General features: G+C 47.0%; 1 protein-coding gene across 1 annotated transcript in view; it reads right to left on the bottom strand.

Annotated features, from left to right (window-relative positions):
* LOC125939649 (ATP-binding cassette sub-family A member 7-like) overlaps nucleotides 1–14,947 on the bottom strand; it is a 79,638-nt gene extending 64,691 nt beyond the window's left edge. The window contains exons 1-9 of the mRNA XM_037699959.2: nucleotides 14,587–14,947; nucleotides 13,814–14,273; nucleotides 10,790–10,999; nucleotides 9,039–9,221; nucleotides 6,363–6,500; nucleotides 5,297–5,555; nucleotides 3,105–3,293; nucleotides 2,225–2,409; nucleotides 592–717 (exon numbers count right to left, since the gene is read on the bottom strand). Coding sequence (XP_037555887.2) covers nucleotides 592–717; nucleotides 2,225–2,409; nucleotides 3,105–3,293; nucleotides 5,297–5,555; nucleotides 6,363–6,500; nucleotides 9,039–9,221; nucleotides 10,790–10,999; nucleotides 13,814–14,269 — 1,746 coding nt within the window. The 5' untranslated portion in view covers nucleotides 14,270–14,273; nucleotides 14,587–14,947. The remainder of the gene's footprint in view (nucleotides 1–591; nucleotides 718–2,224; nucleotides 2,410–3,104; nucleotides 3,294–5,296; nucleotides 5,556–6,362; nucleotides 6,501–9,038; nucleotides 9,222–10,789; nucleotides 11,000–13,813; nucleotides 14,274–14,586) is intronic.
* Between the last annotated feature and the right edge of the window lie 2,094 nt (nucleotides 14,948–17,041).

Here is a 17,041-nt window from a genome sequence, read left to right on the forward strand (position 1 = left end):
CTGCTTTCCTAAAGTTGCCGTGAACGTGCGATATTCGCACGTGCGGGCGTGTCCAGGAATTTCGAGTGTTACTTTTAAACACTTGGGTTCCTACGATTGCTAAAATATTTAGTCCAAAGTAAGCCTTTCAGCACTGATGTAATGATTGCCATCGCTCTCAGCGCACTGTCGACACCACTCGTGGACGTGTTTACGGTTTTTAACAGTCGTGAAGGTCGTCCTTCACATAGTTCTCGCACAAAGATTTTGCACATTCGCATTCACTCCGCACATGTTCGAAAGACAATCGTCCAAGCCCGTCTCACATAGAAAGTCCCGTGGCTAAAGGTTGAATTTAATTGATTCTTTATTCTTTATGCAAAAGCTGGCATACAGTTTCGGTGTAGTACGGAGTCCGTAAAGTAAGAACCGCCATGGACAATTTCGTAAAAAATGGATGCGTGTCTTTCCTATTGTCTAGCCGGAATTGCCTATCGCCGATATCCTGTCGTGTCTGGTGAAGTCTTCGTTCTCTCTTATATTCTCACCGTTTTGTGCAATTCGCGGCGAGTCACCTACTGCCCGAAAGCCTGGGAGTTCAGCTTTGCTTACCTTCGACACACCGCTGATGCGTAACGTGGGTTCAACGTTTGCCGGTTCTGGCTCGTAGTACTTGCACCGCGATGTCGAACAAGCCGGAGGTGGTTCCGTGATCACCGGCGGCTTCCAGTATGCCCCCTACGCAGTAGCGTAGTGCAGCGGGCTTTTAAATCCACTGAATGAGAAGACACATTATAGAAAAAAACCTACCAAAAGTCATTTAATAAATTTGCCAGCGTTCAAATAAACATTTACACTCAGCGGTGACCTCGCTGGACTCGCGCCATCATCTTTTTGTCAGCTGGTCGTAGCATTTATTTGCTTGATGCGTGATACCTTACCCTGATGGAGTGCACCGTTGGACCCTCGGTCGTGCCTTCGGGGCATGCGCCGCCTTTGCGTAGAGCCGTGGAAGACCGTTATATCAACGTTTTAGCATACCGTCATGGCGTACCGTGCCAGAGCGTAGGATTAGATTAAAGATGGAGTGAAGAATTAGGCTTTTAAAGCGTTTAGCGTCGCCGGGTCATGAACCTCCAACGGTGATGCTGTGGCGCCATCTGCTTGGCAGAAACGCTTGCTCTGCTCGGTTTCGTCTCCCTATAGGCTTAGCAACGTCAATAGAAACGGTTTATCTCAATGTTACCGACAGAGAGTCGCTAATGCTTTGTCCTCGGTGGTAGGTATGACTAAGCGGTGGATGGCTTTACCATTTTCACGACGGAACGCAAGTACCCAAGGCATATTCGGATCCAAGCAGGTGGTCTTGGCGCTGTCATGTTGTTACACTCACGGTAACGTGCCGCGGTAGCCAGCTGACACGCGTGCGCATTTGAGCTAAAATATTACGGTGAGCTATCACGTATCACGCAAACGTATATGGAGCTAACTTTCACGGATGAACTTCGCGCGTCAGAAAAAAAAGTAGCAGCGGCATGACGCAGAATGTTCGCTGGCTTATTGCGCTGCAAGGAACGAAAAGGCAGACGCCGCCTCGCCACTGTCAGTGACTGATGGCTTTTTGGAGACGCAACTGCATGATTTGTCATTGCCTGTTGAGAAATGTTCCAGCTGCATACGTAATATTGCAGCTTCTCATTTTCACTCGTGTGAGAGTGAAAGCATGATGTCTGATATCACTTCGCGTGAAGCTCCAGCCGTCGTAGCATGCTACACATCGCCTCTTTCTTCTTTATTATTTGCCACTTCTATCAAGTACACTTTCACCCGATCCCAAAGGAGGACATGTATTCTCGGAAAAGACTTTACTAGCCGCCATACGGCGTGCGTATTTAGGCGGTAATCATGATTTTTTTTTTTTCGTGTCGACGTGAAAGTTGCCTACGGTTACAAGAAGACGAACCGGAAACCAATGCATGTCTATACGTAAATCAATTCTGCGCGTGGATTGGCTCAGTCCGTCGCCGCGTGTTGAGCGCTTGCGGCGACGGTGTTAACCCGACGAAAATATCTGGCCGGGCCAGATCGGCAGCCGGCGTCGAATTTTTGCTGCTGGGCGTCCGGCGATTGCCGCGCCAGACGAAGTTCGTCGCTTGTACGTCGATAGTTCGCTCCGCGTAGTCACGGCCCGATACCTATAATCTATTTTCTCGTCTTGCAGCGGTGCGCAATTGGTTCACCTTACTTTGAATGGAAAGTAGAACGGTTGGGCTGTCTTAGTCCGGTTGCAGTTGGTGACGTTGTCGATGTACCAGATGAGGATCACCAGCACGAGGCTGGACAACACGCTCACGGTCATCAGTTGCAGGATGGTGACGTTGTCCGGCGTGTTGGTCGGGCTTGCAAAGTTTATGAAGCCGGCTCCGCCCTCTGCAATAAAATGACGAAACGCTGCAGCGAGTACCAAAAGCCGAGATCGACAGCCAGAGAAGTTACCAAGTTTGTATGACGATACATATGACAACAATCCACTGTTCGTTTTGTTTGTAACTGTTGTAAGTGGTTCTGTTTCAGTATGCATATGATGTGCACGTGTCCTCAAGTCGCTGGCACTTGACGTGAAATTGGTACCATAGTTCAGAGCAGAATGCTTAGGCGAATTATGGTAGTTTGTTAGATTTGCTCGAATACAAAAATTCTGGAATCGAATATTAGGTTAAATTAGGTTAGGTTAGGTTAATATGTTGGTTAAAAATTTGAGCATAGGAATATTCATTCCAATGCCCATTGCGCTTGTGCTTTTTTAGTTCAAAGAACAAGTGAGTTCAGGGGAGGTATTCTTTAAGAGTCCACCTGGTGGACATGTCCATTTCGTCGGCTGTTGAAGTTCCGATTGGCTGGGCTGGGGTGCGCTTCAACAGGAGCCAGGCGCCACAGCCAATCAGCACTTCAGCAGACGAAATGCATATGTCCACTAGGTGGACTCTTATAGAATACCTCCTCAGCTGTGTCACGCCATGTCGATTCCTCGTATTGTTTAGAGCATCGTGCGAGGATCTTCAGTGCTTCGCCTTTGTGCTCAGTTGCCAATTTTGTTTTGTCGAAGAAATGCTCGTACGACTCACCGAACCGCTCTAGCCGCTCGATGACCATCCAGCACCAATGCAGAAACATGCCTGGCACTGCGGAGGTCATCAGCTTGCTTATCCTGGAGACGAGATAGTAGCCGAAGCCGTAGGGGTTCTGCAGGTACAGGTACGGCAGCAACAGGCTCAGGAACCAGTACATGGACGACACAAGACCGGCAAGGCGAGCTGCGGGAGAAAGCTTCATCAGTGAACAGATGGAACGCAGTTCGTTCCCATGCCGTGAACTTGGCGTTTTTACACATAACATTATTGCGATTAGTGCTGGTATATACTCGTGTAAGTATGGGCGAGGCACGCATAGTTGCCATACAGGTGCTTTTTTTTTTTTTTAGCTGCACGAAAAATTTTAAAGTTGCTGTGGGCAGATAGCACAATTGTGACCCTCGAGCTAAATTATTTGAGGCGGCCATTACTTTCACGAGAAATAAAAATGTTTATTTGAACAAATATACACTACTTAATTTTTAATTACTTTATGGCACGTATATCAGTTTATGAATTCGAGCCGGTGAGTTCGCAAAGGATATCCACTTAGAACAAATTCTCGGGTCTACACCATTTTCGAGATATTAAATTTCATTGTGTCCGACGAAATGCATCGGCGTTCCAGTTACCTTCGTACTTCAATGCATAAAAGAGCGTTTTCTTAAAAAAGGAAGCTCAACAACAGAATATCTTTAGGGTTGTTCGTTTTCGGGTTTTATAATTTTTAATTAGGGGGGGGGGGGGGGCAAAAATCGGGTGCTATTTTTCCAGTTGATAATCGGGCAGAAATCGGGCTTTTTGTGAACCATTCCGAAATTCGTTTTTTTTTTTCGGCTTACATTGACAAATGTACTAAGTAATACCTGACATTGCGCTTTTTTTTTGTCTTTTTTATTGATCGGAGAGTACGACGAGCTCCTGAACGCTCGTTAAAACTAGGGATCTGTTTCAAGCTGTTAATCGGGAGACATCAAGTTTTTTTTTAAATAAATACTGCGAAGTTTGGCGTTTGTTTGGAATATAATAAGTAATATGTCAGTAAATAGCACTGATAACTATTAGGAAATGAAACATTTTATTCAAGAAAAGCTGGTCATCGATTTTTTACACAGCTGGCCTCTGTAAAATGACACGGGGGGTATAGAGTTAGGCGCGCTCGTTGGGCGGTTGTTTGAGACCCGTTTAGCGTCCACAGTGCTGGACGCAGCTTATGAAATAAACTATCACTGAATTTCACTTAAGCAAAGAGGATCTAACTTAGTTGTCCCGAGGCAGGGCAGCTAGGTTGGTATGTGGTTCTGGAATTTTATGAGAAATCGGGTTCAACCCGATTCTCCCGAAACATGTTCGGGGTGTAAAAATCGGGTGAAAGCGTGTTTTACCCGAAAACAAACAACCCTATATATTCTTACGCCAAATTTAACGGCGCGTTATCTAGAAACCGGTGCCATCATTAGAATTCGTTTCAAGTGGATATGTCGTGCAAGCACACTAGCTACAATACGTAGATTGAAATATGAGCCGTAAAGCCATTAATTAAAAATTAGCGTAATTATGTTAATTTTTCAATTAAGCATTTTGATTTCTCGTAGAAGTCATGACTGCCTCATCAAGTAATTTAGCTCAAAGGGTACAATGTGTGCTGCCTGGTGCAGACAATTTTTAAACATTTGGTGCAGTTTAGACAAAACAGAAAAGATTAAAAAAAAAAACTTAAATTGTGCATAGCATACAGCAACTATACGTGATAACAAATTTTCTGTGGTATCGTTCCGTCCACTTTCTTGGGCATCTCTGTATGCGCACAAGGTTAATCTGGGATGGATGCATGGATGCTATGAACGTCCCCTTTGAAACGGGGTGCTGGGTTGCGCCACCAGGCTCTTGTTCTTATTGTGCCTTATGTCCTCAACATGTTTTTTTTTAGAAAACGCACAAATACGAAGAATTCCCAGCATCAAACTTTTTGAACCAGTACTGGGAACTCCGTTTTTGTACACCTCCGTTCTTTCTTCTCTCCCTACTTTTCTGCCACCAAACCTCCAATCGCTTCTTACTAATCTCTGTTTCGGACATGTTTACTTTCCCCCCTGCTTGCCCGGAGGGTGTTATCCAGCGCCGCTTGCGGCCAGGCCCGGCGCACTCTTTACCGTACCTCCATAGCGCATGTATACTGCACTCACTGCTGGCGAAAAAAAGCGACAGCAGCATGGCGTGCACGGCGAGCGCGCTGCCGAAGCACAGCAGCACGGCGTAGACGAGTCCCGGGTTGGTGGCCGCGATGTACGGGTTGCCGTAGTCGTCGCCAAGCATCACGTAGAGGAAGGTCAGCGCGAACGCGCCCATCAGGGCCGCCATGATGAGCATGCCGAGGTAGTGGGAGAGCCAGTAGGTGGCGTCCCTCACGCCGTACAGGCGCAGCTGCTGCCGCATGCCGCTCGCCTGCGCAGAGCGACGATGACCCGCGCCCCGCGAAGAATCTTTAGCTTGCATGTTCATGGTTTACTGTTTCCTCCTACACTTCAAAATCCAAGGTTTCTTCGCTTTCCTTTTTAAAGCTATGGAAAGAACCATTTACTGCCCCTACCTTCGTGTAATTCTTTCGGGCACCCGAATTATGATTTATTGTCGATGAATGCGTGAAAGTTTCGTAATTGTTTTTGTTTTTAAATTGAATTCTGGGGATTTTACGTGCCGAAACCGTGATTTGATTATTAGGCACGCCTTAGTGTGGGACTCCGGGTTAATTTTGACCCCCTCGGGTCTTTAACGTGTACCCAATGCACAATACAGGGGCGTTCTTGCATTTCTCCCGCATCGAAATGCGGCCGCCGTGGCCGGGATTCAATCCCGTGCCCTAAGGCTTAGTAGAGCTAAGCCATAGCCACTACGCCACCACGGCGAGTGTAATCTTAGCCTAAGTTGGTGCAGACGTGCATGATGTCTTGTAGTTTTTCTAGACAGTACACATAATTACAGGGTATAATTAAAAAAATGAACGCAGGATAGTTTATGTCCGCGTTTTTTTTCTTATACAGAAAACTTACTGACCAGATTATTGTCAGTAAACCCAGAATCTAGTTTAGAGACTGCCTGTGTCTATATTCGACAACAGGCGGCGCGTTATCGCGACAGTGCTAGCCCGCAATGTTTGCAATTTCAAGATAGTTCCTTTCTACCCGTGAAAATTGGTGCCCTAAGATACAGGGGGGAGTAAGCTTGTTATATACTCGTGAATACGGATCGCACCCTCTCGTCGACGATGTGGACGACGAGCAGGATGAAAGGCAGCCAGAAGGCTACCGCGAAGCGGATCACCGCCCTGCAGTAGGTGGTCGGGAAATCCTCCGGGTACAGGCTCGGGTACGGGAATCGGCGCAGCACAACCTGCATGGCAGGGCGTACCAAGATATCCCAGGGGTGACTTTTGCAACCACCACAGAGTCTCTACAACGGACTACCCGTAGACCTTAATGCCAAATACTTCCTAGAAAACATCCGATTGGTCGTGCGACTGATCGTATACCAACAATGCATTAAGCAAAGGCTTCCTACAAGACAAAGAAAAAGTTCCACCACCAGGACCTATTAAGAATCATCCGTACAAATCCTAAAAAAATCTGGAGCGTGCTCTCTCCTACGCGTAGTAAAAGCCAAAACATTTCCTTGCTTAATACATATGGTGCTCTGGTGTCGATAGGCCAGCGTTCCAATGTAATGAATTCGTACTTCTCATCCATTTTCACTCACGAACCTGCTCAGAACATGCCTGTATCACCTCGTTCTAACTTCGACCAGATGCTCCCCATTCATTTTACTGCAGAAGGGATTGCGAAACTCATCGACAATCTCAAGCTCTCAAGCAGCCCTGGCCCTGACAATATCCCCACAAAAATATTCAAGTCCACTAAAATAATTTGTAGCCTTATCTTGCAAATCATATTCACCCACTCCCTAGCTGATAGCTCGCTTCCGGATGATTGGAAACTAAGCAGGGTGATCCCAGTATTCAAGTCAGGAAATCGTTCGGATCCATCCAACTATCGCCCCATTTCATTAACTTGCATTGCTTGTAAGCTAATGGAACACATTATATGCTCCCAAGTCACGAACCACCTTCAAAATAACTTTCTTTTCAAAGTAGCATGGTTTCCGTCCTGGTCTTTCATACGGGACGCAACTTTTTGAATTCACAACTGACCTTCATTTTAATTTGGAATCATTATTTCAAACCGATCTCATATTTTTAGACCTTTCAAATGTTTTCGACCGCGTCCCACTCCGACGTCTCATGTTTAAACTCTCACACCTCAATATTGATTCCCTGACATTATCCTGGATTAACTGTTTTCTCACGAACCGCTTTCAGTACACCGTCACCGAGGGGTGTCATTCAGCCACTCTCGAAGTGATCTCAGGCGTGCTTCAAGGTTCTGTCCTTGGGCCGCTGCTTTTCCTCATTTATATCAATGATTTTCCCTCTGGCATCTCATCATCAATTCGTATCTTCGCTGACGACTGTGTGTTATACCGTGCCGGTGACCAGGCAACCCTACGAAAAGACTTGCAAAGAATCGAAAACTGATGTTTAGACTGGTTGATGGAGTGCAAGTTTATGCATATCTCACACAAGCGTTCCAATACTACTTATCCTTATACACTAAAGTCATCCATAATATCCAAGGTTGAATCATATGAGTACTTAGGAGTCCTAATCAGCAGCAAACTAACGTGGGATAAGCACATCCCTCAACTCGCCGTTGGCACGTCAAAAACACTGGGTTTCATTAGAACATCGCTTTCCTTGTCTTAGTCATCGATTCGTAAACTAGCATGTGAGACTCATCCGTAGCAAACTTGAGTATACGCATCCGCAATTAGGTCCCCTCATCAGACTTAATGAATACCAAAGAATCCATCCAGAATCGCGCAGCACGTTTTATTGGTTTAGATTACGATTTTCCCCACAGCATTAGTAACATTAAGTCATCTCTCGGTATCAGACCACTAGCCCTTAGACGTGAAATCTCTCGCTTATGCCTATTCCGCAAATTATGCTACAAATTTCCTAACCTGCGCGATCACTTCTAGTTCCACCTGTCCGCACGTCATCCCGTCTATTCAACTCTATGAGCAGCCAACGTTTACATACATCAACTAACGCATTTAACCAATCTTTCTTGCCATGCCGCGATTCAAGAATGGAACCAGCATCCCAACTCCATTGTCATTGAGCGTGATCCTGTAAAATTTAAAGAAAACCCGATGCTTTATCTTGATGTATAAATTGACACATTTTCATGTACGTTTCCTTCTTACTTTCACTGTAGTTGCCTGTGTGTGTGCTTTTCATTTGTTTCGTTTCGAAGTATAAATTGCTACATTATCATATACGCTTCCTTTTTATTTTTACTAGTAGTTGCCTGTATGCTTTTTATTATTTGTTTTGTTTACCCACTTATACTTGTTATATTTTGTGTACAAACCCCCCCCCCCCCCTCCTCATGTAGTGCCCCTAGAGGGGCCTTTAAGGGTCCAATAAATGGCGATGATATGATGACATCCCGGTGCGCTATTCTGGAGACTGTCCCAGTTCCGCCATCTGTTTATTTTGAGCCAATCAGAGCGATCGTAGCAGCGCTATGAGCCAATCAGACGTGACAAGATGGAGAAGTTTAGAGTATGGCGGAATTTGACAGTGTTGAGAACAGCAACCCCGGGTTAGGGTGGCTAAAACTGACCATAGCATTGATTTGCAATCAATGATGATGCCTACAGCGCGCGAACTTCCAGGCGGCAAGCGACGGCGACAGATCGGCCTTCGCGACGTCCAGGACCGGTCGCTCGTTTCGCCGTCCCTCGACGCTGAATGTAGTTTGAATATCGCGCGCGCGTGGCGGTTTACGCCTGACGCACTGCACGCACCTCGTAGTCTAGGGGCTTTCTCTCCTCCCTGCTGATGGCCTCCAGGTAGGCCGTCTCGACCGCGTACTGCACCGGCAGCAAGTACGTCATCTCGCTGAAGGTTCGCAGGTTGAGCGTAGACGGAAGCACCAGGAAGCGCCGGTAGCGCACGTTCACGTCGAACTCGACGCCGTGCACGCGAACCTGCGTACGCGGGCACATCTAGCAGAGTCAATAGTTCTCTAGGTGCGCCGATGGAGAGTGACATTAGATAGATAGATAGATAGATAGATAGATAGATAGATAGATAGATAGATAGATAGATAGATAGATAGATAGATAGATAGATAGATAGATAGATAGATAGATAGATAGATAGATAGATAGATAGATAGATAGATAGATAGATAGATAGATAGATAGATAGATAGATAGATAGATAGATAGATAGATAGATAGATAGATAGATAGAAGTTATGTGGATGTGGTGAAAATACTCAGTCCAGAACCTCGCTTGCTGGAGTCTTTTTGGGCAGCACTGAGAAACTCGGCAAGGGACCTTTGGTACACGGCGTTGGTGGCTTCTGCCAGCCACCCGGCACGGGGATTAAGGGAAGGGTCCGTGGGAGTGGGTAGAGGAGGTGGGCACAAGTGTACTCCGGCCTGGCGTTTGGGTTTCTCCAGGGGGTGATATGCTTGGGAAAGGTGCGTGCTGCCTAAACTTCCGTCGAAACCCTCGTGAGCGCAAAAAGAAAGGAGGTTTTGGCCGCTCATGGCAATTTCCCATGTGGCGCCCCAAAATGCATCTATTGAGGTGGGGACGGCTTCGGGTTGGGGGCAAACACTTGCCGGGCACGCAGGAACAAGGGTATACGGGAGGTGTTCGGGTGTTCGCCAAAATGCATACCGGCACCGTGGGGATCCCATAGGGCAACCGACCGCGAAGGTGTTGCACTCGGACAGGTGTAGAGAGCGTTTAAGTCTGGGCATGACGAAAGAGTATAAACTCTGTTTACGGGTGAGCACCTCGCTAATTTCTCAGCGCACGGGCTATGCAGTTACACTAGTTCAAAACCCGGCCATCTCTAACTTATGACGTCACCTATCCTCATGCGAACAGCACGTAATGTCATGACATACAACCGCGTAATATAGCAGATATGACCATATACAGTTTGCTCAGACGAAGATTGCACACTTCAGACTCCGTTTTCTTTGATACGACAAAAATCATTCACAAACGATTAGCAGTTAACCAGTTAAGAGCGCCGTCGCTGTAAGCCGTACGTAACACTAGATTTTTTAAAAATCAGCAGGCTTGAGCGATCTTTCCTGCTCTGAGCTCGGTTTCTGTGACAGCAGCGAGCTTCCACTGTGGACACAGTCATGCTCGCAAGAAGAACTTATTGAATAGCGATGCGCACACTGTCGTTGTCGCTTGCTATGGCCTCCGAGATGCATGGCGGAGGCCGCCGCTTTGAGGCCGTGACACAGAAAACAGCGCACAAATTGGCAAACGCAAATGTTGCGCGATATCTGAGTGGTTATCGCCTCGTGCTCCCAGCTGCACATTTTCGCGAGGTCGTTAGTTATTTCAAGTGTCCATCTATAGGGCAAAGTTTGCTATTGTTACGGTGTTCGTTAAAGCTATGGATGAGTTGTCCTGACGACAGCCTAACGAAACGAGCGACAATCAGTTAGGAAAAGAACACAACAAACCCACTTTTCAACTTAAGTTGCTGTCGCAGTAAAAGCAGTGTTTCCTACCGTACCTCGTAGTCCATTTTCCAATGAAGTACGTCGTCGTCATGGTTGCCATCCCCAATGGCCGCATCGTCGTCGTCAGCGCCTCGTTGGTGAGCCGTAGCTGTCACGCTAAGTGACGGCGTTCTGAAGACGACGGCAATCAAACTTCCGGGCTGAGTCCATTTGGCTTTTTTGAAGTACGACGTAAGCTCGTCGTTGCTAGCCAGTGGGGTCACCTGCGCGTGTATCAGGAAGTCTGTCGTTGGTGGTTACGTTGTGCAATTTTGAAGACTATGATTAACCTTGCACCCGATGCTCGGCGTAATAAACTATAATTAGAAACAAATTAGTGATATATTCTTATACTGCTATAAATGTTTTGAGTGTTCGCTCAAACACCCAGTATATATGCGCTGTACTAGCTTTTCTTCAGTTCGCAGCGCGACCGGTTCGCAGCGCGACCGATTCGACGTACCATCTGCAAATAAATTGAAACACGAACAAGATATAAGAGATCAATATACGCCTATTGGGCCTAATTACAAGTGCGACGTGTAATCGCCCTGGAGCCTGTTCCAGTGTGCGTTTTGGAACTCGGATGAAGCCACCGTTAGACATGTAGATGAACCTTTAAACGGAAGAACATGCAAGAGTTGGTTCGGAATTGTTCGCGTTTGAAATAATGATGATAATACATTTCTAGTTCTTTAAATTCCAGAAGTGTTACGCCTAATTACAGCATACGCCTAATACCAATGAGGATCGGTTCGATTTTTAGCTGGAACCTATTTGCTTAGTTACTTGAATGTCGGAGGTTTATTGGCCATGACATGGTCCTCCGACTATTCTCAGTTTATGATTGTAACTGAGATTTGAGGGCCCAGTATGGTTAGAAAAGAATTAGACTCTCAGCGCGCATGTAAATTGGAATTTTCAATTCTGAATCGCTTCATCAAACCCTATCCCATGCACCGGCCTGGATCGCCATTTTGACATGAACTGTGTGACGTCAGCAATTGAGGGGCCACCGCTGAGTTGTCTCCTTTGAAACAGTTCGAAACAACATCGCACGTTTTGTTCTGCACACTCTGGCGCCTAAGGGCGCATTAAGAGCGTAGTCGGGTAATTGTGTCTGCAATCCCTTCGCACGCGCCATAAAAAGCAGCAGCAAACCGCCGAGAGTTCATGTAAAAAACAAAGCTGCTCAATGGTGGCGACGACGTATTTCCACTTCTGCAATCACTTCTGGTGTTTGCTGTACACAAAAGCATAGGCTTCGAGATCGGCTTTTGTTATCCGAGGGTGCCGTTTCTCGGTGGTTTCCACTCTTATCGTCATCACTCAGCGTTGGCAGACTGCTATATGGTTCAAGTGCGGTATCAAAGAACTCTAATACAAACTTTCTACCGCACCAAATGTGCTCAAAATTTGCCAGCTTTCTGTGCGAGGCGTACGGTTTAACATGCAATGCATCATTTGAGCTCGAAAATTTTCTGTCATGGCCCCTTACAAAATAGTTTGCGGTGATGTCATCTTGGTCGCCATCTTAGGGTACTATATAGCACGTCGAGAAGCTGCGTAAACAAGAAACGTGACAGCCCCAAATCCTCACTGGCGCGTCATGCAGCGAGCGACAAATCGATAACGGCGATAATCCGGTGAAAAACGGTCACCATCAAAAAGTAAAACGATGTACGGCGTGATCATATGTTGAACTGATGTCATCGTGGCCGCCCTATTTGGGTACTAACACGGGGTGGAGTGATGTTGGAATCAGCTAGCGCAAGACCGGGGTAATTGGAGATCGCAGGGAGAGGCCTGCGTCCTGCAGTGGACTTCCATGACGTCATGTGCAAACTATCTTAGGTGCATTCGCGCTGTCGGGGACGCCGTCGCCGTGTTGCCACGGTCCGCACGTGTGGGATTTCGTCTCCAGAGACGGGAGACGCGCAGTGCGCTTTCTCGCAAAAACGACCAAGAATTTAAAAGTGGACCTACCGTTGCGCTCCGGTTGATCGGCTCTGCAACGGCGCCGGTGGCATGAGTTTTTTGCGCACGAACACGATAGCACTTTAATGCGAAAGCATTATATGGCTCATGAAGCAGAAAATCCGGCGGCGTGGCCGGAGATGGTACAAAAAGTCTCGTGGTCAGAGACGGACCGGTCCGGTGGCCGGTCTGTAAACAGCGCCGCGCGTCGCGGTGCTGCCAGTCGGTGCATGCTGTGATTTCGGTGAGCTCTGTCGTGCGTTCCAATGGACGAACCTTCGACTTCTCAGTCAGTAGCTGCGCCCGGCTCCTTTGGACATCCCCGTGAGTACGTGAACGAGGCCGTCGTAATGCTTTCGCATTCATCCACGTTGAGATACATAGGTGCTATTGTTTGCTGTGGAGCACTATGTATACCACATCGTAGTGTATTCACCGGTCTCAGCGGAACGTGCAGATAAACGTCCGGCTACGAACGCCGACGGTTTTTTTTCTTCAATTTCGTCTTGTGCGCCGTCATCGAAGTGCGACGCCTGGAACGCCGCTGGCATGAATCGTCATCACGGCTGCTGCGGCCTGTAGCTCAGGCTATAGCGCCGACGTCGTTGCTGCTGGGTAGCAGCTGTTGCCTCGTGTGGTACGTCGTCGCCAACATGTCGCCACCGCGTATTCTTAGAATACCGTCTGAGGTTGCTTCAGCGCAACGCTTAGCTTTGCTATCGCTTTCAACAGAGAGTTTCAGGTTAGGGGACGCAAGCTACACCCAAGCATTGTGGGATGCAAACCACCCGGCGTATACAAAAGAACTCGGGGAGCACACGCCTCCCCTAATCTAAAACTCTCTAATGCTTCGTCCTTCGTCGCAATCTGCCATTTTTATCACATTCAGCTTGACTGACATTGGCGATATGCAGAAAACACCCGTGTACTTAGATTTAAGTGCTCGTTAGAGAACCCCAGATGGTCCAAATTAATCCGGAGTCCCCTACTACGGTGTGCCTCATAATCAGATGGTGGTTTTGGCACGTAAAAGCCCGTAATTTAATTGTTAGTCGACTAACCTTGCTGATGTTGAGGATGCTCGCCGCCCGCCGCGCAACCGGTTCGAAGAAGCGCTTGCCCGTCACATAGCAGAGCTGTTCGACGTACGCTCCGGGCCCCGAAAACCAGCCGTCGAGTGGGTGCGAAGGCTCGAACCGCCTCGCCGGCATAGCCGTAGTAGCCGGATCTCGGGCGTTCCACGGCCCGTGCATCTGGGCTGTTGTCGTCGCCGCCGCCGCCGTCGTCGTCGTCGTCGTCGTCATCTCGGCCTCCTGTGTGTCCCGCGTCGTGGCCCAATGGTCCTTGCTGTCGCCTCCCCACTCGGCGGTGTCTGGCTCGTCGCCAATGTCGCTATTGAGCGTGTAGATGACTAGAAGCACCAACGCCGTCTGCGCTATGACGCTCGGAAGGCTGCGTCGGAAGCGACGGACGTAGGTGTCCCTCCAGAGCATCAGCACGAGCTGGCGACCCACCATGGCGCTGTGGTGTAAGGAAAGCCTATGAGCTGGTTCTCTCACTGCTACGAGAACAGTTGATCGTTATGCCAGTTAAGTGGTCGGGTGAATTTCAAATGAAGAAGCTTAAGCAGCCTATGCTCGGACTGCCCTGTCCCTGGCAACCTATGAACCTCGTAAGCTGCCCTGCTCCTCCTGCGACCTTTATCGCCCCCCTCCTGTACCTGTCCATTGCAGTGCATCATGTATGCGAACACTCCAACGCCGGCAAACATATATACCTGCTTTGTAATGAAGCAGATATCCCTCTGTGCATCTTGCGGTGCGCCTTTACTTACGTGTGTGGCGAATGCCTGCAGAAAATGGTCAGAGACGCTGCTTGATGAGGCGACGTGTTCCGGAGCGAATGCGGTGTTCGAATCAAGCACGGGGTCCACGAGCTCGAGCGCGCCACGAGGAGCCACGTACCTGCAGTTTGGCGATGATGATGGCCAAGCTGTGAAACCCATAATGGGGGATTGTCGAAGAAGCGGGCGGCGTATTTAAAATCTAAATAAAAAATAAAAAATAAAAATCAGCGATAATTGCTTAATGGTGAATGAAATAATACCCTTTTCCACGCCAGTGACGGTGTACGTAGGTACGTGTAGCTATGAGTTAGGCTGTGCGTAAATGATCAGTAAAGTATTAGTTGAATTTGGGTTCTGTAATAAACATTTATGCTGGTATGACTATGCTATAGGTGCGTGAGTACTATAGGCGCTATTGCCTTGTTAGGTATATCCTATTAATATTTTGTTGTGTGTAATTTGTAAACATTTAAGTTGACTGCAGTTTTTCTACAGGCTTCTTGCACTTCCTTGGGGCTTGATGCTTAGCAGCTTTCTTTTTTTTCCCTTTTTTTTCGCTTATCCTAGAATTTTATTCATTTTCATTGTACGATGAGAAAAAGAAATCCTGAATAAGTGAAGTGAAGGGAACTTCTACGACAATTTAAAAATAAAAATAAAGCTATAATGTATGTCTGGCATGGTCTGGTTCCCTCACTAAAAATGGCAAATATCCGCTGTGGTGGATTGAGGAAGAATATGGTGCAATTTGGGAAATTGTTAATACGTTGGCCTTTCTAGAACGCTAATAGTAATAAAACATGTAGCAGCAATGGATCACGCTCTTTCGAGTTACGTTTCCTTGCTACTGACGTCGAAATGGATGTTTAACAGCACTTGCGCTGCAGAGTTCCCCGCCTAAATTTTTATCTTCATAGATCTGGTTTATCCAGCTCTGCGCCGTTTGTAATGAATCAGAAACTATTAACCATTTCTTTCTTCCTTTCCACCGATTCTCCTCCCTCCGTAGAATGTTTCTCATATTTCCAAGTAGTAATCTGGGTTTGGCACTTACAACACCAAAAATTTTGTCTTTTGGGGCCTGTCAATTAGGCGCAAGCCAGGGTTCGATGGTCACTGCTGTGCACAAATTCATTGAAGCATCCGGAAGGTTACGCTGCTAGGGTACCGACCGTGGGACATTTTTATTTATTTTTATTTTTGTTGCTAAATTTCGCTTTATTTTTATTTATTTAGTTTATGTATAGGCCCTCTCAAAATCTGTGCTAGGAGTTAGTTGCCAACCTTTTCATTTTGATTGTTCGCCTTTACTCCTTTTGTACGTTGTTGGGTGTATGTTTCAATTCATCCAGTGTGGCCAATCCCCCTCGTGGGTACGAGCCATGTTCTGAGGCACCAACAACAACAATAACGCCTCGTGACAACCCAACATTTCCGTAGGACAATCGCGACACGCAACGATTTGGAGCATAAAGCGTGTGTAGAGATGTGCCGGTATCTATGACGGCATCATCATCAGGGACATGGAGCGGGCGGGAGGTCCAGTGAGCGTATCCGGAAAGGATACGCTCACCGAACGCATTGAAAAAAAAAAAATGCCGATTTCCACGGTGCAGTTTAAAGATCTCTTAGATGGTATTTGCACACGCCACCTGGTCTTTCGCCGACCCACGCAGTGGTGTATGTAAAAGCTACAGTTCGATGAGTTCAATAGCAGTGCAATGTGGAAACACTAGCACAACGAAGCATGTAAAGCAGGGAGAGCGTGATAGAGCGAAATGTTGTTGTTATAGTCGTTGTTCATGTTGTTATTGTTGTTGGCTTTCACACAGGGCACGTAGCCACTACAGGGGATTGAGCAAGCTCAGCAGTGTAAACGAATTCCTTCCTTTAACTTACTGGTCTATGTGACCTATGCTCCGTCTCCCAAGTCGTTTCCAGCACTGCCCAAGGTACGAGGCGCACACCTAGCCCTACAATAGCCTTTGCGCAGTGGAATATAGTTCTGGGGGTAACTGTCCGATTAACTGCAGATTTAGAGAGCTTTGTTTTTGCTTGGTACATGATACGTTACACCGATACGTGAGATGTTAAGAGAACTTTGCACTTACACGTCGTATGCCGCGAATTCGATCAGCAGCCGCTGACTCGACGACGTGGCGCTGATGAATACATCTCGAGGGGCATTCGGACTTCCTATTGGCTGAGGAGTTCCGCAGTGCTGCAAACTACATATGAGATGAAGTATGGATTTAAATAATATTAATTGTGAATTTTAACAAATAATCTAAATAAGGTGTTTACTCGTGTTCGTCGTTGTTGTTGCATACCTGCCAACTTTTACGAGTTTACCATAAAATTACAGATCTTCAGAGCTTGTTGAAGATTGTGGTATTGACACAAATTATTTTATGGTTTTTCATTTACGGCCAGTATAAGACAA

Source organism: Dermacentor silvarum, chromosome 11 (genome assembly GCF_013339745.2).
Source record: "Dermacentor silvarum isolate Dsil-2018 chromosome 11, BIME_Dsil_1.4, whole genome shotgun sequence".
NCBI classification, from domain to species: Eukaryota; Metazoa; Arthropoda; class Arachnida; order Ixodida; family Ixodidae; genus Dermacentor; species Dermacentor silvarum.